The sequence below is a fragment of the Otolemur garnettii genome, unplaced genomic scaffold (genome assembly GCF_000181295.1).
Source record: "Otolemur garnettii isolate 467f Iridium unplaced genomic scaffold, OtoGar3 scaffold00053, whole genome shotgun sequence".
Classification (NCBI taxonomy): Eukaryota; Metazoa; Chordata; class Mammalia; order Primates; family Galagidae; genus Otolemur; species Otolemur garnettii.
The window spans coordinates 6,206,435-6,230,966 of NW_003852448.1; the positions used below are offsets into that span (position 1 = coordinate 6,206,435).

At 44.0% G+C, this 24,532-nt stretch overlaps 2 protein-coding genes across 3 annotated transcripts in view; both read right to left on the minus strand.

Annotated features, from left to right (window-relative positions):
- Positions 1–24,532, minus strand: part of ACTR3B (ARP3 actin related protein 3 homolog B) — a 125,547-nt gene that overhangs the window by 44,486 nt on the left and 56,529 nt on the right. For both annotated transcript variants that reach the window (XM_003792027.3, XM_023514414.1), the window contains exons 4-9: positions 21,555–21,665; positions 12,115–12,210; positions 10,595–10,702; positions 6,971–7,114; positions 1,538–1,711; positions 26–118 (exon numbers count right to left, since the gene is read on the minus strand). In XM_003792027.3, the coding sequence (XP_003792075.1) occupies positions 26–118; positions 1,538–1,711; positions 6,971–7,114; positions 10,595–10,702; positions 12,115–12,210; positions 21,555–21,665 (726 nt within the window). The remainder of the gene's footprint in view (positions 1–25; positions 119–1,537; positions 1,712–6,970; positions 7,115–10,594; positions 10,703–12,114; positions 12,211–21,554; positions 21,666–24,532) is intronic.
- LOC100948934 (claudin-6-like) lies at positions 13,714–14,391 on the minus strand. The gene has a single exon (XM_003792029.3). The coding sequence runs from the start codon at positions 14,374–14,376 to the stop codon at positions 13,714–13,716; it is 663 nt and encodes a 220-aa protein (XP_003792077.1). The 5' UTR covers positions 14,377–14,391.

A 24,532-nucleotide genomic window follows, 5' to 3' on the forward strand; every position in this document is an offset into this window, starting at 1 on the left:
AGTACCTTACCCAAGCAGCTTATACCTTATACAGCGGACGACGCACATCGATGGGACAATTCTGTATTACTTCATCAACAACATCTGAGATGGATTCCATAAAGTCTGGGTTGGCAAACTGAATTGTATATAAATATAAAAGAGATGTTACACATTTCTCTCAAATAGAACAAAACAAAAACTCTTTGTAAAAAGTAACTTTAACACACAGTTTTCTATAACTTAAAACACTTCACATGGGAATGAAGGAGATATCAAATGAATCCCACATGACTCTGCATGTGCGGAGTGGTGAGGACATATTTCCCAGGAGGTGAAAAGCACAGTGTAATATAGGGAAGATATCCAACAGCACTCAGACCAGCCCACATCCTGTACACTGTGACTCACGCTACTACAAGAAAGGAAGGAGCACGTGCACAATCTGGGGGTGCACAGTGAGATACCCACGTGTATTTAACTTGTGAATATTAAAATAAATCAGCCAGGATGTAAGTGGAGAAAAAATATGTCCAAGAAAGGATTAAAACTGCTGTAGATGATGGGGGAGGTGGTTTATCTGATGGCGGTAGCTTTAAAATGAAACAATCCACATGATAATCATATTGAGTAAACAGCCTTAGATTTAATTCCATATGTTAAATAAGCTACTAAGTATAAATAATTCAACTCAATTATAATACATTTGAAATATATTTTTAAAATCAAGGACAGCTTTAAAGTATAGTAGTCTTAGAGGAAGACAAATAACCCACCTACTGAACATAAACTGAATTAGGCTGAAAAATATGCAAAGATACAAATAAAATGTATTGTACAAAATCTTAAAATGTTACCTATTATGCAAAAATACTAATACAGCAGAAACTCCATAGCTGACCCCCTCCCTACACTGACCACCTCCTTCAATTTTCATAGACAGGACATATGCCAGCACAACAGTCTGTTTCCTTATGTGAACCACCTTTGTGTGTTGACCAGTTTGCTACAGTGCCTTGGGTGGTCACCTTACAGAGATTCTACTATTACTATTAGTTAAAATAACCTGTGGTTCGTAAGACCACCTACACAATACAAACAGTAGCCCTTGGGCAAGAACTCTACCTAACTTGCAGCAAAGAGCACAGCAGGACCAACCATCCAGGGTTAGCCCTGGGAATCAGGGAGGGCAGTCACAAAATGGAAGGTTACAGACTGCCCACTGCTGTACAGAGGTCCTTGTATTATTAGCAAGTGCCCTGCCTACCCCTTTGAAATTACTTTCAATTCTGTTATCTTCCAGTGTTCCTAAAACTCCTCCCTAACCTCTTGTAGTAAATCCATCCCTAACTATTAAAGCAGACAATCAAGTCTATGGAGAGGCAAACCTAACAATCAACCCAGCAGATAAACTGCACAGGGCACTGACAGTGGAGAGACATCAGTGCCGGAGGCCCGCACGGTCCGGGCCTTCGCAGAGAAGTGCTTCTCCTGCACACTGGGTGGCAGCAGCACTCCACATACACACACATTTGAACACAGAAGAGAAAGCTCTTACCTCAGGATGGAAGAATATTTCAGGACCCAGGAACCTTTCGTAACCAACGTCTATAATGAACTTCTTCTGGTTGATGGCATTGATACCCGTATATTGTTTGATCCATTTCCGGGGATCCACGTCATATTTAGCAAATTCCTTGACTATATCAGGGCAAATGTAACAGTATTTCTCCTGCATACACACACAAAGATGTCACCAGGCATTAAGAGCTGCCTGGTGCCTCTGCCCTCTGACAAATAACCAGGAACCCCATGCATGAGCCACACCCCAAGATCAGACACGCCCACAGTAACTCCAGTGTGGATGTGCTACCAAGCCTCATATTCCACTGTCTTTGTATTAGTTGTGACTACACCTGGACTCTGGGCAGGATCTCAGCCTTGCTCTATCAAATTTTGTTGCCATATTATCTGAAACAAAAGTATAGCTATCTTGTCTCCATCTGGACTGTCTCTCCTCCTCCCAGGTCTGCCTCCTCGCTGCTATGCACCTCTGGACCAGCAGACATGCCCCTCCCTGTAGCCTCACCTACTGGACTCCACACTGCCTGCACCCCATGCCTTACTGCATTGGCTTCCAGGGGCACCGCATGGACACTAAGTGAGTGGTCACTATCAACCTGCTGGTCATTAACAGTCACGTACCCATGGGGAAGGGATCAGGACTGCCTGCACTGATGTCTTCTTTTTGTATGTCCTGTTGTCCCACATAAACTAATATATAACAAAAACCATCCGTGGGGTCAGCACTGTCATTTGGGCTCTACAAGTTTGCCCAAAGACAGTATACACTGTTGATGAGGTATCTTACGTGAGCTGAGATGCCATAGGGCACAAGTTTCCGTGGCTGTCCAATCTTTTTTGTCCTCTGCTTCACTCAGAAAGAGTAAGCATTGTCTTGGGCCATACATTAAATACACAAACACTAATGTTAAGCTGATAAGCTAAAAAAAAAAAAAAAAAGAAGAAGAAGAAAGATCCATGCATACTTTTTGGTGATATCTAGCACCACAGATAAGCAAAAACAGTCCTTACAAATCAGTATGCAGCCCACAAGCTACCCCGGGTGGATACCCCTGGCTAGTCACTCAGGATAAACAAGTGAATGAAACACACAAATCCCTACCAAGACTGCCCTCTAGTTGAGAGTCAAATAATAAACTGTAATAAAGAAGTGAATGGCTCGGTGCCTATAGCTCAACCGGCTAAGGCGCCAGCCACGTACACCTAAGGTGGCAGGTTCGAATCCCCAACCCGGACCCGCCAAAACAACAATGACGGCTGCAACCAAAAAATAGCCGGGCGTTGTGGCGGGCGCCTGTGGTCCCAGCTACTTGGCAGGCGGAGGCAGGAGACTCGCTTGAGCCCAGGAGTTGGAGGTTGCTGTGAGCTGTAATGCCACGGCACTCTACCCAGGGGGACAGCTTGAGGCTCTGTCTCAAAAAAAAAAAAAAAGAAGTGAATGACACTGTGTTATAAGGTAATAGGTACCCTGGGTAAAGAAAAGGCAAAGTGGGTGGGAGGGCTGGAGTCACCAGCATGTTTCTGCTGCCAGAACTTGCCAACAGTTTCCACCTGGCACTGACCGTGCAGCATGTTCTCCTGAGTATCTCTCGGGGATCTCTGTGTTGGTCATCTGTCCTGAGAGCTGACTTCAGCAGCACCTGGGCACTAGCTCTTCAACTCCGCACCCAGCACAGCACCACCACCCAGCTGGTACTCACTACACTTTCTGGAAGGAACAGCTCTCTCAAGGCCCTCTGAAAATGCTCTCATGATGTTAAGTTTAAAGTTTCTTGTAATCCCTGAAACATGTTCTAATACCATTTTATGGGTATCTTTGATATACTTTAGCTGCTGGGTGCCCAACCCACAGCCTGCGGGTCATATCTGGATTATGTGAGGAGTTTTTTGCTTATCTGTGGTGTCAGATATCATAAAAATTATGCAGGTCTTCTTTTTTTTCTTTTTTTTGGCTCATCAGGTTTTGTTGCTGTGTATTTAATATGTGGCCTAAGACAGCTCTTTTTCTTCCAAAGTGGTACAGAGAAGCCAAAAGGTTATACACCCCTGCCTGAGTAGAACTATAAGACTGATAGGCAAGAATGGTTACACAACCCTGTCACCACTGATGGTTGAAGATGAGAGACAGAGAGAGCAGGTCAGTTCATACACCTTTAAATCTACCAAGACTGGAGGCAAAACATTCAGTCATCCTCAGAGGCCTGGTCAATGTCCTATAGCATCAGGAAATACTCCCACAAAGTTGGGTGCAGAGGACCCATGTTGATGTCAAGGTCCTGGGCTCACGCTATGAGGATGCCAGGTTCACATCTGACACCCCTCAGGCCTGCTCCTGACCACAGCAGACTGCGGCAACAAGAGACGGGATAACTCTAAACCACCCCTTCCATGGTCTCCTTCTTTAAAGAAAGAAGTGAGGCGAGAACCAACAGGGCCACCCCCTGTAAAAGGGCCAGGGCAGCTGGTATGGAGACTACAAAGGAGCCTCCTTCACTCTGACCTTCAGAGCTGAGTGATCACACCAGCTCAGACTTCAGAGTCAGACAAGGAACCAGACAGCCAGCAAAGCAAAGTACATGTCCAGAGTGAACCTCATCAGTAATGCACTCAGGAATCCTGACTGAAAAAAGGGAAGCCTGGGACTCACCAACCTCACAGTATTAGTAACTAGACATCCGATTCTGATTCACATTTTTAACAGATTTGGGGTAGGTGAGTGAGCTTAGATCAAATATCCAAATTTTTTTTCTAATGAAAAAGGGCAGGCTCAGCGCCTAGAGCTCAGCAGCCAGGGCGCCAGCCACACACACCAAAGCGGAAGATTCAAATCCATCCCAGGCCTGCCAAACAATGACAACTACAACCAAAAAACAGCTGGGTTTCGTGGCAGGCACCTGTAGTCTCAGCTACTTGGGAGGTTGAGGCAAGAAAATCGCCTAAGCCCAAGAGTTTGGGGTTGCTGTGAGCTGTGATGCCATGGCACTCTACCAAGGGCAACACAGTGAGACGCTGTCTCAAAAAAAAAAAGGGGGGGGGGGGACAAAGAGGGCCAAGCATGGTGGCTCAATGTAATCCCAGCACTTGGGAGGCTGAGGCAGGTGGATAGCCTGAGCTCACAGGTTCAAGATCAGCCTGAGCCAAAGCAAGACCCCATGTCTAAAAAATAGCTGAGCATTGTAGCAGGCTCCTATAATCCCAGCTACTTGGGAGAGTAAGGCAAGAGAATTGCTTGAGCCCAAGAGGAGTTTGAGGTGGCTGTCCGCTATGACACCATGGCACTCTATCTACCCAGGGTGACAAAATGAGACTCTGTCTCCAAAAAAAAAAAAAAAAAGGCAAAGAAAAGAGAAGGGAAAACCTAGAGAAATATTTTAGTCTAAAAACAAAAACAAGCTGGGCGCAGTGGCTCATGCCTGTAATCCCAGCACTTTGGGAGGCCAAGGTGGGCGGATCACCTAAGCTCACGAGTTCAAGACTGGTCTGAGCTAGAGAGAGACACCATCTCCAAAAAAAATAAATAAATATATATATATATATATATATATAGCCAGGCGTTGTGGCAGGTGCCTGTAGTCCCAGCTAATCAGGAGGCTGAGGCAAGAGAATCACTTGAGCCCAAGAGTTAGAGGTTGCTGTGAGCTATGATGCCAGAGTACTCTACCAGGGGTGACAAAGTGAGACTTTGTCTCAAAAAAAATAAAAATAAATAAAAAATAAAATAAAAAACAAAAACAAGGGCTGGTCGCAGTGGCTCTTGCCTGTAATCCTAGCACTCTAGAAGGCTGAGGTGGGTAGACAGCCTGAGCTCACAGGTTCAAGACCAGCCTGAGCAAGAGCAAGACTTTGTCTCAAAAAATAGCCCAGCACTGCAGCAAGCACCTATAGTCCCAGCTACTTGGGAAGCTGAGGCAAGACAATCACTTGAGCCCAAGAGTTTGAAGGTGCTATGAGCTCTGACGTCATGGCACTCTACCAAGGTTGACAAAGTAAGACTCTGTCTCAAAAAAATAAAATAACAAAAACAAAAGTCTTATGACCCCTTTGGAAAACTGCCCCTCCAGAGGGAAGGGATAACTCTGCCCAACTTTACCATTTTAGCACTGAGGGTCCTCTGTCCTTGGAACCTCTAGTTCTGGGTAAATCAGGATAGGTAGAATCCCTCTTGTGGAGTATGTCCCATCCTTGTGCCTAAGCTAAAAATGCCTCTGTTTTTCTTTTTTTCTTTTTTTTTAGCCCTCAGTAGAGTGCCGTGGCATCACAGTTCACAGCAACCTCCAGCTCTTGGGCTTAGGCAATTCTCTTGCCTCAGCCTCCCAAGTAGCTGGGACTACAGGCACCTGCCACAATGCCTAGCTATTTATTTTTGTTGTTGCAGTTTGGCCGGGGCCGGGTTTGAACCCACCATGCTCGGTATATGGGGTCAGCACTCTACTCACTGGCACTGCCCAATGCCTCTGTTTTTCAAAGAGTGTCATGAAAAACTTGGGGATCCTCTCTGGGTGCTTCCTTTCCTTCAGCCAGCCTCAGTTATGAGGCACTCAGAAGGGAGGAAAGCAATAAGAACGGGGTGTCAGCCTCACCCCCCAAACTTCTCTACATCAAAAGCAGAGTAGTGTGGCCAGGACAGGCGCAGGCCCACATGTCACACCCCACACTTATCCTCCAAAAACAAAATCCTTCCCTCTTCATCTATACAATTATCATCCTTAGATTACTAAGGATGTCTTACATTTTGACTAACAAAGTTTTCCTAATTTTGCAACTTGAAAAGAAAAAGTCCTTTAAATGAGGCCTGCCAACTGCCATGGACAGAATGATACAAAGACTAAACTGATGGACAGTTTAACAAATGCAAATATTGTGACCTAGTTGTTTGTACTCTCACATTAACCTGAAATTTAAAAAAAGGACCAATAAGCCATTTGTCTTCTATTCTTACTGATTAAATTCTAAATTTTCCTGTATTTGTCTAGCATAGTAACTGGAGTCTAGAAAATGCAGGTGAATTTTGTTTAGGAATTTCATATCCTAGAATGGCATTTCTCTGCTGTGGTTTGCCTCGTGATTCTAAATGAAGCATGGAGGGAGACGTGGAAGGTTCTATTCATCAGGCTCCAGTTAAATGATCTACTGTAGACAGTGGTGCTCAACATTGGTTATCAAGCAGCTCTTATCCACAGATGGAACCTCAACAGAGTGCCCGTGTTACCAGCAGCAGTGAAGCTTGCAGACAGTGCCCAGCCCACTTAACTCAAGTGGTAAACACACCAGGACCCAAGCTCACAGGAAGGGGACCGAAAGGGGACGGGAAGGGAGAGAGGAGCAGGGATGATGGCACCAAGGGCAAACGTCCAGAACACCATTTCTCTTTTACCCCCAAACCGGCCAGTTTCCCTTCTGTTTTTACCTTAATGGCTTTTGCGGTCTCCAGTGACTGCTCAGGAGGGATTCCCACCTCCCTCTCCCTTAGCAGCTGTTGAATGAAATACGTAATATCTCTACCTGCAATCGGGATGTGTTTGATGCAGCTTCCGATTACATAACCTTCAGCCTAGGGAAGAAGAGGAGGCAGATCAGCCCTCGTAAGGCATTCCATGGTTACGAGCAGCCTGGACTCACGAGGCTTCCTGCTCATCCACCCTGTCTGCCCCTTCCTAGCACTAAAGAGCAGCAGCATCCCTGGTCTCCTGCTCTGGGCAGGCTCAGCCCAGGAAGTCTTCTAAAACGGCTGCATATGCAATTCCATTAATACTCAAAATGCTAAATTATTGAAATAACCTGAGACTTTCCAAAAGCAACCTAAATGATGTTTTCATTAGGGATGTTAAAGAAAAACCATATAGGATAGTTCAATTCCAAAATGTAATACCGCCTATGAGAACAGTTAATCCATGGGTTGCTCTGTTCCCCTAACAAAAAGGAAAAGGGTCTTATCTGTATGTTGTCAAGCCAACTATAAATTTGCTTATGTTTAAAAGTCAGCAATTTAAAAGTCAGCAAAAAGTTACACACACAGGACTTAGATGCTAACAACCTGGATTCTGAGTGACTATGGACAAGTTTAACATGTTTCATTCTCACCATCTTTGTCCATACTGTGGGGCAAATAGTACCCCACGGGGTTTACAACACAGCTTAAGTGAAATAAGTCAAGCACATAGCACTATTTGGGGCACACACAAAGCACTGAAATCTGGACTTACTAGGAATGATTCTTAGGAGTCATTCCAAGAACCGTCCTGACAAGAGGCTGAGTTATCTCACCTACTGCCCTCCTGAGCCCTTCTGTGGGGTGCAGGGAGGAGCTGACAAGGATTCTGCAGTGCATGGCCCACATCGGGGCTCCACGTGCCCATGGTCACAATGGGCCCTGGGCTCCCTCATCAACCCTCCGTGGGCACGAACTTGCCACAGAAGCCACAGGCTTAGAGACCCATCCTGCCAATGGTCAGAGTGGACAACACTACTGCAGTGCCATCAGATGAAGAGACACACATAGGTCTCACTGCAGACATTACAGCCCCTGTGCTACCCAAGGACACAGAGGGGAATGTAGGTGAAATGCTGACTCCACTTTACAGACAAATTCATTCTAACGATCACATGCACTAGATACAGTCACCAGTTCAGTTACAGGGACGACTTACTCAATTCCTCCTCTGGAATTTTTCCTCATGTACCTAACTTTCAGAAGCAAAAGAAGATTTGGCCTTTCTGTAGAGTTCAAGTATTCATATATTTTAAGATGGAGATAAAAGTTTGTATATATTATTAAAATAGTAAAGATCACCTTAAACTCATAAAATAATATTAGCTTTCTAACACAAACTATTCACATTATATCTTTGCATTATATATAATATTCCCTAAAATTGACTCAATAATCAGTGTTAAATAAGTATCAGTTCATCACAGCACTAAAAACATTAAACAAGCTACATGGCTGACAGGAAAATGAGCAAGTAAATCATGCTGTTCCTATAAGAGGCTACTATGTACTTATTAAATATTTGTTCACAGACTAACCATAACAGAAAAATTTAGGATTAGGTAATACATAAAATACAACTTTAGGGTCACATAGTTAGAACCCAAAACTGGTCAAGGAAGATTCCAGGTGTGTCTGTTTGTTTGTTGGAGACAGAGTCTCACTCTGTCGCCTGGGCTAGAGTGCCATAGCGTATCCTAGCTCACAGCAGCCTCTATATCCTGGGCTCAAGTGATCCTCCTGCCTCAGCCTCCAGAGTCACTGGTACTACAGGTGCCTGCTACACCACCTGGCTAATTTTTGTACTGTTAGTAGAGATGGGGGTCTTACTCTTGCTCAGGCTGGTCTCAAACTCCTGAACTTAAGTGATCCTCCAGCCCAGCCTCCCAGAGTGCTGGGATTACACTGAGTCACTGTGCTCAGCCACAGTTAAAAATGTTTAAGAATAACTTGCTCTGTGAACCTGGACTTCATGTAAAATATGTTTCCTAAATCAGATACATTAAAACAAGCAAAGAACCAAAGGGAAGCGACCCCCTGTGCCAATGACACCTTATCTTTAAGCAAGCCAGGGGCCTCAATCTCAGTAAGTATCGCACACATCAAGGGTACTAACACTTCTCAGCGACCCATGAAAAGATGCCTTGTGAGGCTGGCCTGAAGGGGGCCGGAGGCCAGAACACACTGCACAAAGAGGGGCACCAATGCTCCTCCCACAGACAGGGCACACTGGCAGCAGCAGAGGGGCAGGGAACGTGGCTTTTTTCCTTCCCAGCTGCAGGCACCATCAATCATTAAGCCTTCCCACTGCAGTGATTTCTGACCTTTAAGGAACTAAAGGCTTTAGTATTTTAATATATCATTTCTTTAACTTCTTGAAACAAAATGTTGTCTATTCTTTTCAATTAAAGTAAATAAATTTTTTAAATTCTAATTTGCATTTTTAAAAGGTATATTTGGGTATACACACACACCCATGTATGCTGAAAACATACTTGTAACATACATAAATAGCTGGTCCCTGTGGTTACGGAGGACGCCTGACAGGAGGCGTCTAACCTTCCCCCAGAAGTCCCCTCTAGAGAGTTAGTTAATTTTCAAAAACTAAATTTTAAATAATTCCTTGAAATAGTCCATTGGTCCAAAAGAAAAATACAGCTATCTCTTGAATTAGGAATCATTTCTCTAATACTTTGAATATTAAAACCAAAAAGAGTGATATTGCAGAGCCTTTTGCAAGCCAAAAATGTATGATCTCTTCTTGGGTTTTTTTTTTTTGGCTGGGGCTGGGTTTGAACCCACCACCTCCAGCACATGGGGCCAGCGCCCTACTCCTTTGAGCCAACAGGCACTGCCCTTTTTGGCTTTTAAATAAATTTTAAAGCAGCAATTTCTCTAAAGCAGCTTAATAAAAATAAATTGTATAGGAACGCTTACATCACACTGGTTAATATATACTTCATCTTATTTACTTAATTATTGTGTTAAGACATTTATACCCCATAAATGCATTAATATATACATGATCTATGTGTATATTATTTAATACAAAAATATCAAAAAAATAAAATAAATAAATTGTATAAGCAGCAATTTCTCTAAAGCATGAGCTGGTTAAAGCCATTCACATTTTTTTTACAGAATACAGACACAGCCCTTCTAACAGTCACGCACCGCACCTACAAATCAGACATCCAGAACGCTGTCTGCCTCCCAGTAATCATAAGCCAGGGAGGCCTTCCGATTGGGGTTACACCCACAGCAACCAAGGAGAGGCCTTGGAGATCCCAAACAGCCACTGACGTTCTGACTGTAGAAATATACCACTATGAATTTAAAATTGCCAAAGTCACAGACACTGGCCATCTTTTTTATTCTTTCTCTTATGTCTGGGTTTTAAAAGCTCTTGTTAACATTTTCTAAAGTACAACAATAACTTAAAAAGTAGTATTCTAGAAAAGGGTGATTTTTTTTTTATTTTAATTTTTTCTTTATCTCAAACCAAGTGTTAAACTGTAAACAGTTAAATATTAATCGGCTTACCACTGGGATCACATGGGTGACTCCATCTCCACTGTCAATGACTATCCCTGTTAACGTACGTTCACCAACTTGTCTCGATGTCCATGATGCTGCTAAGGCCAGCACTGCCTGAGAAAAGACAGGTTAACCTCTCACACACAGGGACACACGTTCTCAGGTTCAATCAACAGATTCTCTGACTTAATAAGCCTTACTCTTTCCTTTCCATATCCTTTGTTCACTTTTACCCCCAAAATTTCAAGTCCAACTTAGAAAATATGAAAATTTTGCATACTTAGTCTAGGAGTCAAGTTTTCAAAAAAGAAACCTAAACTTTTTTTTTTTTTGGAGACACAGTCTCACTTTTTCGCCCCTGGTAGAGTGCTGTATCATAAGCGATTCTCTTGTCTCAACCTCCTGAGCAGCTGGGACTACAGGTGCCCACCACAACGCCCAATTACTTTTAGAGACAAGGTCTCACTCTTGCTCAGGCTGGTCTCGAACCTGTGAGATCAGGCAATCCATCCGCCTTGGCCTCCCAAAGTGCTGGGATTACAGGCACGAGCCACCACACCTGGCCAAGAAACCTAAACTTTTACAAAGAAAAGCCAGTAAGAAAGGAACTTCATTCTAGAAGCTGAAGACTTTATCTTCTAATTCCCTGGTTTCTAACGTGGGGCCACAGACTGGCTGAGGTGCAATCATTTGTGGAGTTTTAAAAATACGCATTACTAGGACTCATCCCCAGACACGCGAATCTGGTAGGTAGAGGAGAATTTTTCAATCAGGGTGATTTTGTCCCCAGGGGACCTCTGTCAATGTCTGGTGCCATTTTTCACTGTCGGGGGAGAGCTCTGGAGTTGGTGGCGTACCGGCCAGAGTGCTGCTCAATGCCCTGCAATGCACAGACAGCCCTGTAACGAAGACCTACCCGACCCAGAGCACTGAGGTCAGGACACTTGGGAAACACCCACCTCGTTTACTCCCCAAGCTTTCAATCAATTTCCTTATACAAGGTGACAGGCAAATAATAACCAAAAGCAACCAGAAAACCTCACATGAAGAACAAGTAGCTTCAGAAGGTCTGCAAGTTCATGGAACCACAGGGTCCCTCCGAACCCAGAGAGTGCACAGGGACTAGTAAGAGCCCAAAACCAAGAAGAGTGGCCCTCTAAAGGTATTTATTTTGTGCTTCTGTTTAGAAGTAGAAAATGCCAATAAGAGAGAACCATATCTATGCCTCTGGCTTGTCACCCAGGGAAAAATACATTAGACCTTAATGCAAGTGAAAAGACAGAGCCAAACCACACAAAGTCTCTGAAATCATATAAACATAAAAACATAAGTCATGGTACATGTCCTATACAGCCTTTAAGTTCCAACTGGAATGGCACATGGATGGTGAGGGATCAGAAAAAGGAGGGACATACAGCACAATCCTACCACATAGAACCTCTACAATCACCATTTATGCCACTACCAGACAGCAGAAGTTCTTGGGGAACCATAAAAAAACAAACAAAAAAAAACTTTGTCTTTACCTGAACTGCAATGTAGAGTCCTGGAACATTGAACGATTCAAACATAATTTCTGCAAGATATTCTCTATTTTCTGGTGTATTCAGTGGAGGTTCTGTCTGTAAGAAAACATTCACTATATTTAGTGTTTAACCAAATTTCATGTAATTAAATCAGAACCATAAAAAACTTAGCCTAAAAGTATGTTGAGCCAATATATTATACAACTCCCTAATTCTACAGATAGAAAACGATTAAAGAGGGTGGCACCTGTGACTCAAGGAGTAGGGCACCAGTCCCATATACCGTACGTGGCGGGTTCAAGCCCAATCCTGGCCAAAACTGCAAAAACAAAAAAATGATTAAAGAAATATGGCTATGAGTCATAGTTACCTTTAGGATCCAGAGTAAAGACCTCTGAAGGATTCTGCCCTCATTACCTACCCAAAACAAGAACAAGTTACAGAAAGGAACCTGCTATCTTGGATAACTTAACACCTAAACGCCCTGAAACCAAGTATCTCTGAAGCAAGTTGCCAAGGGCAGTGAAAATGTGGCCAAGATGAGCAAGGACACCAAAGTGAATGCAGGTCTCAGGCAAATGAGAGCTCCCCAAGGTGGGAAGGGGGGCAAAGGAGTAGCAAGCCCTTGCTTGGAGCAGGCTCAGTTTGAGTGGGAAAGCTGCCAAAATCTTCTAACCCACCTGGCAGCAGAGAGGCAGAGAAGACCACACATCTTTACAATCCAGATGCAAGGCGAGAAAGTCCAAGGAAGAAACCTAGTTTCTCCAAGACACTGCCCTGGACCCACACACATTGCCAGTCTAGAAAGAGCTCCCCTCATTCAAAAGTGAGCAAAAAGTACACAAAAAAAATCCAGCCAGCAATCATTTAAATGCTAAAAGAAAAAGAGAAGAGAGAACAGGGAAAACAAATGGCAGACAAAAAACACATTCCAAGAAAAATATAAAAGCAAAGTAGGTGAAAATTTCTTTTTTTTTTTTTTTTTTTAACAAGACAAGACAAGCTTTATTTAGCAAAACCTTGTGAGCGTGGGCAAGCAGGACAGAAGTAGGGAAGGGGGTGTCTACAGCACAGTTGGATGTGACCTACGGAATGGTCGTGGTGAAAGGATGGAGTAGCCAGTGGTCAGAAGATCAGAGGTGGGCTGTTCTTTGGTAACGTATCACCTTCTCTTCCATAGCTGAGAAGAAGGGCTCAAGTCTAGGGAAGCCTAGCAGCAGCAGGAACTCTTAGGGACAGTCTTGTTACAAAGGCCAGTACAGCAAACAGCCTTCACACTGGTTCCGCAGCTCCAGGTTGGCTTCCAAGATAGGATGTCTAAGGTGGAGAAAGATCCAGAAACTCAAAGCATCACCTCTTTGGCTCCATCATCCAAAGGTGAGAAATGCCAACAGCAGGATCCAGGTGGGTGCCTAAGTCTGAGTCATCTTCTTGGTTCAGTTAACAAGTGGATTTTTAAAATATCCACCAAAAGTAAAAACAGTAAAATGCAAAAACAAAAAGTAAGACCCTACCCCAAAGCTGTCAGGCATCATCATCTTTTGATGGCCCCAGCTGAGGAAACAAAGCTCCAGTGGAGCTTGCATTCTCCTACCCACATCAGACATAATTCTTGGTGGGGTACTCAGAGGGCCCCCGAGAAGTGGCAGGGGCAGATGCTGAGTATCGGGCCATGTAATGGCTGGGGCCCTGGGATCCACCTGAGGGGCAAGTGCAGCAAAGCAGCCCCCCACCCAGCAACAAAAGGCCCGAGGCTGCCCAGCCCAGATAGAGGGAGGCCCCCAGTTCCCTCTTCTGGGCCTCAGCCACTAGGGGATTATAGAAATCCTGGATGATAGCATGGGCTGTCCAGCAGATGGGGATCAGGGTCAGAACCCCTGAGATGACAAAGATGATCCCGGAGGTGAGCACCAGTCGGGCCTTGGAATCCTTGTCCTCCACACAGGTGGTACATTTGGCCCCAGCAAGGTAGACCAGCAGACCTAGCAGGGCCACAAGGAGGGTGATAACGCAGAGGGCACGGGCAGCCTGCAGATCCTGGGGCACTGCCAGGAGTGAGTCATACACCTTGTACTGCATCTGGCCGGTACTCTGCACCACACAGGACATCCACGGCCCCTCCCACACCACCTGGGCCACCACAATGTTGCTGCCGATGAAGGCGGTCACCTTCCACATGGGTAGGGTGCAGGATACCAGGGCATTCACCCAGCCCAGCAGAGTCAGGACAACTCCCAGGATCTGTAGCCCAGCAGAGGCCATGCTGGAGGTGAGGGGGTGCACTGTACTGCGGAGGAGACTAGGGAAATTCCTAGGACAAAAATAGCAGGTGAAAATTTCCAAGACTTTGCAAAGACATTTCTGAGACTCTAAGTATCTATTTTTAAAAAATAATCATTATCCAATAGAAGGAAATAATAGAAGGCAGAAACACAAATAAATAAACTTACTTTATGTCATTCAGCTATGATGAAACATTTTCCCATGTCAATAAGTAGGCAGCTATACTTCATATTTAAAGTTGTTAAAAATAAAAAAGAAGAAGAAAACTTTTCTCTGGACATTCTGGCAAAAAGTTCACCAGGCTTTATTATGACTGAATGGTGCCTACCACCACCAGAACTCACATGTTAAAGCTTTAATCCCTAATGTGACTTATTTGGAGACAGGGCCTTTAAAGAGGCAACTGCAGTGAGATGAAGTCCTAAGCCTGGAGAGTGGAGCCCTACCCCTACTTCAGTGGGACTAGAGGCCTTTTAAGAGAAAAAGACACAGGAACCCAATCTCCTCTCTCTAGCCAAACAAATCTGCCGCATGACAGCATGCCACACAGGCCGGTTAAGAGTTCTGAAGTCAAACTAGTCTGGGTCAAATCCCAGCCCTCCCTGTTACTAAATTTGGTAAATTACTGTTGGTAATTAGCACCTAGCTCAGAGAGTTGGAAAGATTAAAGATAGCCTGAATACTGTGCTTAGAGCAGCACCATGGAAGCAAGGGATTATTACTCAAGTTACCAGGAAGTATAATAGAGAAATTCACTTAGGAAAAGAAAAAGTTTCTCAGTTAAAACAGAAAAACAATGTACAATGTTATGATTTAATAAAAAATAATTATTAAAAAAAGGAAGAAAAACAGAAAAACACTATCAAATTATATTCTGGGATAAGAGATCCATCTAAAACGAAATGGCTGAGGCTTGGTGCCTGTAGCTCAGCGGCTAAGGCACCAGGCACGTACACTGGAGCTGGCAGGTTTGAACCCAGCCTGGCCCGGCAAACAACAATGACAACTACAACCAAAAAATAGCTGGGCATTGTGGTGGGCACATGTAGACCCAGCTACTTGGGAGGCTGAGGCAAGAAAATCACTTAAGCCCAAGCATTTGAGGTTGTTGTGAGCTGTGACACCATGGCACTCTACCTAGGGTGACATAATGAGACTCTGTCTCAAAAAGAAAACTAAATATCATTTCTTATTCTTTTGTATCAGTAATTTATGAAGAAAACTACTTTAAAAAAAAAATATGAGGACAGTGCCTATGGTTCAATGGGTTGGGCACTGGCCCCAGATTCCAAGGTGGCAGGTTCAAACCTGGCCCTGGCCAAACTGCAACAAACAAAAAAACAGTTGGACGTTGTGGCAAGCACCTATAGTCCCAGCTACTTGGGAGGCTGAGGCAAGAGAATCATTGGAGCCCAAGAGTGGGAGGTTGCTGTGAGCTGTGACACCACTGCACTTTACTGAGGGCGATAAAGTGAGAATCTGTCTCAAAAAAAAATAAAAGTGGAGGAGAGGTGTAAGGAGGTGCCCTTAGCTCAGAGGTTAGAGCTGCTGCCCTGTGCACCAGCAGTGGCAGGTTCAAGCCTGATTAACAAAAAAAAAAAAGGAGGTGTGGGGGAGGGGGAAATAGGAAGTATATACATAGGGTTTTAATTTTATAAGATGAAAAAGTTCTACAGTATATACTTAACATTACTGAACCCTTAAAAATGGCTAAGGCAGGCAGAACATGGCAGCTCACACCAGTAATCCCAGCACTTGCAGAGGCTGAAGTGGGAGGATCAACTGAGCCCACAAGTTAAGGGTTGCTGTGAGTTATGGCCCTGCCATTGCTCCCCAGCCTGCATCTCACAAAAATAAATAATAAATAGAAAATTAAAACAGCTATGACAGTACATTTTATATTAGGATTTTTTCACAACTTAAAAAAATAATAATTAAAAAAAAACAAGGTGTAGGAGAGTATGTATATTTTGTTACCATCTGTGTAAAACATAAGGCTTTGCATGACCCCCGTGCCTCCACACAATCACCTCTGGAAGATGACAGATTAGGCTAGGAACAGGTAAAGGTGGCTTCCTCTAGGAGGGAGAGTCAGAAAAGAGAAAATCCTTGGGCATCTTCTCAGTTCTGTGATGTGTGTGTATCACCTCTCCAACAAATCAACCTTCCTATAGAATGGTCTGGCTCTTTAGGTTAAACTCTTTTGCAAGTGACAGGGCCAGGCATGGTGGTTCACACATGTAATCTAGCACTCTGGGAGGCTAAGGTAGGTGGATCACGTTAGCACAGAAGTTCAAGACCAGCCTGAGTAAGACAGAGACCCTGTCTCTACTAAAAATGGAAAACATTAGCCAAGTGTTGTGGCAGGTCCCAGCTATTTGAGAGGCTGAGGCAGAAAGATTACTAGAACCCAGGAGTTTAAGGTTGCTCTGAGCTATGATGACACCACTGCACTCAATTCAAGGTGACAGAGCAAGACTCTGTCTCAAAAAAGTTCTTTCATAGGGCTGAAAGCTGAACTTGACCTAGATATTTCAAGACAATCATGGATTTATACATTCATCTCTAAAACTCCAAAGAACAGTATATTTTATTTTTGGTAATCAACATCAATCAATAATCAACATGTAAATGCTCCTGATTCCTAAATCAGTATCTGCAACCTTGAACTGATTCCTTTCAGGCTTCTTTAACTGTGAGGTCAGGCACCATGGGACTTCAGCACAAACTAACTCTCTTCATCCTCCCTTAAGTGGTATCCCAACATTTCCCATCTCAACCAATCACACTATCATCTATGCACTGCCCCACATAAATATGAGTCATGCTGGATTTCTCTTTTAAGTGCCACCAATTCTAATCACTAAGACCTATTAATTCTACCTCCTGTGTACCTCCGCTACCTACCTATGTATAACATCCTAAACAACCAAACATGCTTCAAAAAATGGCAGCCTATTATGGTACAAGCAGGAACAATGAGGCCAAATACAAGAGGAGAAATAACTACAAAAATAATATAAAAAATTCTACTCACTGGATACTGGCTCCGTGAGTCTGATTTCTTTCAGGTGGCCTCGACTTCAACATACTCTTAAGGTGTGAGCATAGTGCTGGACTGAGGGTAATTCTCCTAAGTGCTGTGTGCTTTTTATACACTATACTGTGTACCCCCAGCCTAAGTCAACTACCTCAGCTACTGCAGAAGAAAATCCCTTCATGCTGAAGGAAAATCCGTGTTCTTTTTCTTATACCGGCCCTTCCTGAGAGACCTTCCTGGCTAGTTCTGACTATACAAAGTTTAAGAACCTTACAAAAGACGTTAACCCCCTTGTCTCCACTCCCCATTCCACAGCCTTTGTGGAGGCCCTCTTCCTCAGCCAGACCAGCAGGAAGACTCTGTGCTCTCTCTCAAATACGAGCCACTCAAACGGCTCCACTGCCAATGCCATGCAGTGGCGAGCCGGTGCTTCCCTCTCTCCCCCCTTGCACTCAGCCCTCTGCTCGTGCTGAGCTAGTCAGCTCCAGGAAGCCCCCTTGCTTCCCACTGCTGGTCGTTGGTGTATGCTGCTTCCTTGTTCTCAAATGATGAGAGAGAGCAACCTTAAACTCCTGGGTTCGAGTAATCTTTCTGCCTTTGAAGAGTTTGGAAACTGCTTTGAAATTGAATTGTAATTCAATTTCCACTCACGAGCACTAAATCTCTTTAAAATATATATAGTAGAACCTCTGTAAGTTGACCACCCAAGGGAATGTAACAAACCAGTCAACATGTAGAGGTCAACATAAGGAACTTCCACTGAGGACATGCAGTCTATGAAAATTAGGTTAACTTGGGCTGGCGCCTGTGGCTCAAAGGAGTAAGGCGCCAGCCCCATATGCCAGAGGTGGCGAGTTCAAACCTAAGCCCTGGCCAAAAACTGCAAAAAAAAAAAAAAAGAAAATTAGGTCAACTTAAGGTAGTGGTCAATGTAGGGAGGTGGCCAACTATAGAGATTCTACTACAATTCTGTTTTGAACGCTAGACAATTCAGTACTGAAGAAGAGTATGATCCCCACTTGCTGCCTGCTCAATTCACATGACCTGTATGAGTCTCTGCACCTCCATGAAAAAACTCATTCTCAGCTCAGCACCTGAGGCTCAAGCGGCTCAAGGGTGCCAGCCACATATACCTGAGATGGTGAGTTTGAATCTAGCCTGGACCCGCCAAACAACAATGATGGCTACAACCAAAAAACAGCCAGGCATTGTGGTAGGTGCCTGTAGTCCCAGCTACTTGGGAGGCAGAGGCAGGAGAATCACATAAGCCCAGGAGTTGGAGGTTGCTGTGAGCTGTGATACCAGAGCAATTACCCAGGGTAACAGCTTGAGGCTCTGTCTCAAAAAAAAAAAAAAAGAAAAGAAAAGAAAAGAAAAAACTCATTCTCACACTGTATGTTGAGATGATTAGGGAGAACTGTCAGAAAGGACAATTCTGTGAGCCCCTCAGGAACCCATAATTGGGCTTCTCAGACTCTCTAAACCAATGGTTCTCAACCTTCCTAATGCCACGATGCTTTAATATAGTTCCTCATGTTGTGGTGATCCCCAACCATAAAATTATTTTCGTTGCTACTTCATAACTGTAATTCTGCTGCTGTTATGGATCGTAATGTAAATATCTGATATGCAGGATGTATTTTCATTGTTACAAAGGGGTCACGACCCATAGGTTGAGAACAGCTGCTCTAAACCAAGAAACTTTGACCTGATGTGGCAATTCAATAAATATCTTCAATTTACTTCTACAGCTTGGCCATAAATCTCCATACCTGCTCTGCTCCCTTTACTCCACCAACAGGACCACTGAGGGTCTGAACAAGAAGGAAGCTCGCCATTCTCATCCCTTCCTCAGCCATGTCATGCAACAAAATCACTTGCAGAATTCAAAGCACAATCTGCAGGATAACAGTATTTGATCTTTCTAATAATAAACTTGCTTATTTTTTAACATTCATTGCAGGTACTCATTTTTAACAAATGCTCTTTTCCATGTTTACACCAGACATCTCTAATTCCTTCAGGGCAAATGGTTATATTTTACCTCCTTATATATGCCAGCTAAATCAGAAAAAAATTTCTTCTAGTAAAAACTTCCTGTGAGCTCTTTTCCCAGTGGCCTGCAGTTGCACCACAGGCCTAAGATTAGATAGACGGCCCTTTGAGTGGAGCAAGAACTCCTGGCACAGTGAGCTGAAGCACAAAGAAGGAAGCAGCTGGGCACAGTGCCTGGTCCTAAAATCCCGTCCAACAGGTAGTTACATGATATGCTTGGGAAGGAAAAGAGCCAAATCTGACAGGTGGAAATCTGTGATTTGTTTTGGCTGGAGAGACAAAGCCACTCAGATACCTGTCAGTTTCTTGGCTCCACTGATTTTACACGTACCACTGTGTGCGTACAGGGCAGAAAACACACAGAGTGGTCTGCAGAAGCCACACTTGGCGATTCCAGCTGTGACGACAGAGCCAGAGGAAAAGACGGTAGCACTTTCAAGGACCTGCTTCATAAAAGTTAACATATAGAGTCCATTAACTGTTGGCCCTATAGTTAACACATTTCTTACACCAGATAATTCCAAAAATCACTTCATATTCTAACATTAGACAGAATTATATAATTGGATGGGGCATCATTTAACAATATACTTGCATGGAATAAAATCCAAAGCTAAATTACATAGATTTTAATATGTACCTTAAGTTACATGAAATTGTTGTCTGTGAAGCATTTTATACATGCAATTAATTTTAACTTAAAAAGAACACTTCATGGAAGAAAACAAATAATGTGGGAGGCTGAGGCAAGAAAATTGCTTAAGCCAGTGGTTCTCAACTTTCCTAAAGCCACAACTCTTTAATACAGTTCCTCATGTTGTGGTGACCCCCAACTATAAAATTATTTTTGTCCCAAAATAATACTATATTATTGACCTAGAGATTTCAAGACAATCATGGATTTATGCATTCCAGAAAATTTTCATCCCGAAAATAATTTTATGGTTGGGGGTCACCACAACGTGAGGAACTGTATTAAAGAGTAGTGGCATTAGGAAGGTTGAGAATCACTATTTTACAGGAACATTTAAACCCTAGAAAAAAATAGTATTTGGACCCAATTTCCTCTGCTCTTTAGCAGCAATCACAGTTATCTAGCTAGTTTTTAAGAATTCTTAAGTACATAGTTGGTTTCCTACCCAAACCTATTCCTCCTTCCACTGGCCTTACTGTTGGAGACCTATTTATGCACTTACCCTCTCCCGGGTCCAGAGGATCAGACATAGTCTCCTCCCCAGCCTCAGGGAAAGAATCTTAATTAACCTAAACCAATCAACATAATTCCATCCCTTCTGATAGTGTTAAATTAGGTATGGGCAGGCAGGGTGAATCTGCTGGGAAGATTTCTGGGAAAGGGTTTCTAAATACTTTAAAACTAATCTGTAAGGAAAACCTTCCCTTCTACCTCTGTATGGAAATATCCAAAGATATTTGAATATCCTGTAATCATGAACTTTGACAGTAACTTTAGGGCCCAAAGGGAACCAAAAGAAGACATCAAGTTGACACAGGGGCTGCATCGCCCCATTCTACCACTGAGCTGCTGAAGTAACCAGGCCTGGAACCACCTAACCTTGGCATCCTCGTTTGTAGGATAATAAACCCCTTTCATGCTGGACATTTTATTGAGCTTTCTGTTGTTTGCAAAAATGTAGACTGATTCATGCTAATATCTTTAGAAGGAATTAAAAACTCCTTTGGGAAGAATATCCTGAGTTAAAAATCTAAGCAAACTGGAGAGAGCCCAGTCAAAAGCAGATAATTTGTGGGCTGTGGGCTGTGCTTTGTGTGTGTGTGTGTGTTGCAGTTTAACCAGGGCTGGGTTCGAACCTGCCACCCTTGGTATATGGGGCCAGCGTCCTATTCACTGAGCCACAGGCACTGTCCATGTGGGCTCTTTTCCCAGATACATCCTCAGAATCTTGCTTTAATAAACCTCAATTAAGTAGAGAAAATACATACATATATACATACATACATACATACATACAAACAAATAAACATAAAATCTAACCAATTTGGAATTCATAAGATTATATTCCTCTTAGTTCCAGTTACTCACCATTAAAAAATAATGGTCCTCAGGTTCAGCTCGAAGATATTTAAAAACTACCTGCTCCATAAACCTTTCCATAAGATCCCAGTCTTCGATGATTCCATGTCGTATTGGCCACTGCAGCAAGAGAAACCAAAACAAGTCAAGCTTTAGTTCTTGGTAGTAAGACCAACAGCTGAACAGCAGAGGCACAGAGGACACTGCTACTACAGAACAATGCCTCCTCCCCACTGAAGCCACTGTCAGTTCATTTAAACAAACAACAGACACTGAAAAGAAAGATTAAGTTATATTTAGAGTCCACTCATCCACTTCTACTGACAAACAATCACCGTAACATGTGGAGGACAATGGGAAAGTGCAGCCAATCTACCATACAACTGAATTTGGAGGTTTTGTTTTTCAAGAAACGTCTACTTAAATAATTTTAGTTTTTAATTAATCAATTTATAATTTTCCATATCTGACAGCTTACTGGGTTAACCTGCAAGTTTTCCAGAGGAACAGATCATGCTTTCATGTGTAACCCAGTGTTACCTAAGTCAATTGCAGAATTGGGGCAGAAAGAATAAGACCAACGTCATCTTAAACTTACACTTCGGTTTCCCCAAAGTTAAGTTTCAGGTTTTCAAAAGTCAGGATACAGGCACATGACGTCACTTCAGTGGCCCCTACCAATCAGACACATACAACCTCACATAGAAGTTACTCTCTTCCCCTCACCCATAAAAGCCACCCTCCCCCTTAGAACGGGGCCTTCAGTCCGATCTCACTGTGCCAAGATACTGGAGGCCCAGATTCACAAGCCTGAATAATACTCTCCTGCTTTTGCATCAGATCCTGGCTCCCTGGTGGTTCTTGGGGACATCGTGATCTGGGCACAACATTTGGGGGCTCGTCTGGGATCCCCAAAACCCCACAGGCCCCCTCCAGGAGAGTTTGGTGTCTAAAGTGCCTATGTCCTGTGTTCTGTATCCGGCCGGTTAAGAGTCTGATCTGATGTCTGATGCTGGTGCAGGGTCAAGGCGGACGGGCTGGGGACCAACCAGCAGAGAGAAGTGAAAGACATCCCCGCTCCCCAGGCAGATTGGGACGTGGAATCCCCAATCAGTGTTAAGGGGCTCTTCTTTTGACAGACAGTGTGCGGGTTGCTCCCGCTGAGCCATTGATCGGCTGCCATCCCAGTTTTGGTTTCATTTTTGCACTTGGTCTTTTTTTTTTTTTTTGGTTTCGATTCGTCTGTCTGTGTTTTGTGCTTTGTGAGCCTTGTTCTGTGTTTGTGGTTTTAGGGTGTGGGCAACATAGGTCAAACACACATGACGCCTTTAAATCTAACATTAGCTCATTTCCAGGATTTCAAGGGGCGAGCCAGGCCATATGGGTTTCAAGTGAAAAAAGCCAAACTTGAAATTTTTGGCAGAAACGAATGGCCAACTTTTAATGTCAGCTGGCCACCAGAGGGCACCCTCCATCTTCCGATTATTCTCCAAGCTTAAAATGTGGTTTATAAGTCTCAAACAGGACACCCAGATCAGATTCTGTGTATCACTATATGGCAAGACTTAGTGGAGAACCCAACAGACTGATTAAAGGCCATGCTGCCTCTGAGTCCCAGCGACCAAAAAGAGATAATGGCCTTAAAAGAGAAACCCTCACACTCCAAGCAACCCACTGCCCCTACCCCCTTATACCCTGTTTTGCAGGGAGGCACAGCTCCAGAAACCCTCTTTCCACCTCCATACCGGAACCCCCCCCCCACTCCTCACCCACGGGGGCCAAATAATGAAGCTGTCCCTTTAACAGGAAACCCGGCTGGGAGCCTGCCCCCCACTCACCAGAGGACACAGCAAGAACAGCCTCGCATCACCCTTGACTCTATGGCCCACCCCCTTCAAGCAGTCGGCCCTTCTGATGAGGAAGAACAGCCCCTGCATTACTGGCCTTTTGCAACCAGTGACTTATATAACTGGAAAATGCAGAACCCCCTTTCTCCGAGAAGCCCACTGCACTTGTTAACCTTTTAGATTCCATTCTATTTACCCACCAGCCTACCTGGGACGATTGCCAGCAACTCCTGCAGGTCCTGTTCACAACCGAGAAGCGGGGACGAATTTTAGCAGCAGCAAGAAAGTCCATCCCCGGAGAAGATGAGACCCCTACCCTTAACCAGGCTTTGATTGATACAGCTTTCCCCCTAACCTGTGGGAGTTTAACACAGCTGAAGGTAAGGAGAGGCTCCAAGTTTACCGCCAGACTCTGATGAGAAGGCTTAAGAAGGCTGCCCAGAAACCAACCAACTTAGCAAAGGTATACAATGTAGTGCAGGAGAAGACAGAGACGCTGGCAGCATTCTTAGAGCGCACAATGGAGGCATTTCGCACATATATGCCTATGGATCCAGAGGCTTAGGAAAATAGTAAGCCCACTGTAATTATAGCTTTTGTCAATCAATCCATCCCAGACATCTGGCGCAAACTTCAGAAAATAGACAGCTAGGCAGACAATCCCTTCAGGATCTGTTGACAATTGCAGAAAAAGTGTACAACAATAGAAAAACTCCAGAAGAGAAGCAGTCACACACAGCTAGGAAGCAGACCCAAGACCTGGCGAGGATTTTGCTGGCCACCACGGCGGGAACTCCAGAAGATAAAGCTCAACAGCTAAACTATCTTGCTAAAGGTAAGGAGACAGTCCCCTGGGCAGGCCCGCCAGCTAGTAATAGCCCTCATCTCCACAAAGACCAATGTGCGTACTGCAAGGAGAGCAGACACTGGGCTCGCAAGTGCCCTAAGAAGAGGGGCCCAGAGCAGAGAAACCAGATCCCTGTGTTAGAACTTGGAGAACTAAGTGATTAGAGGTGTCAGGGCTCAAGACCCCTCCCCAAACTCCAGGTAACTTTGAAAGTGGAGGGGACCCCGGTTGACTTCCTTGTCGATACTGGGGCCCAACATTCAGTTCTAATCAAAGACAAAGGGGCCCTGGAT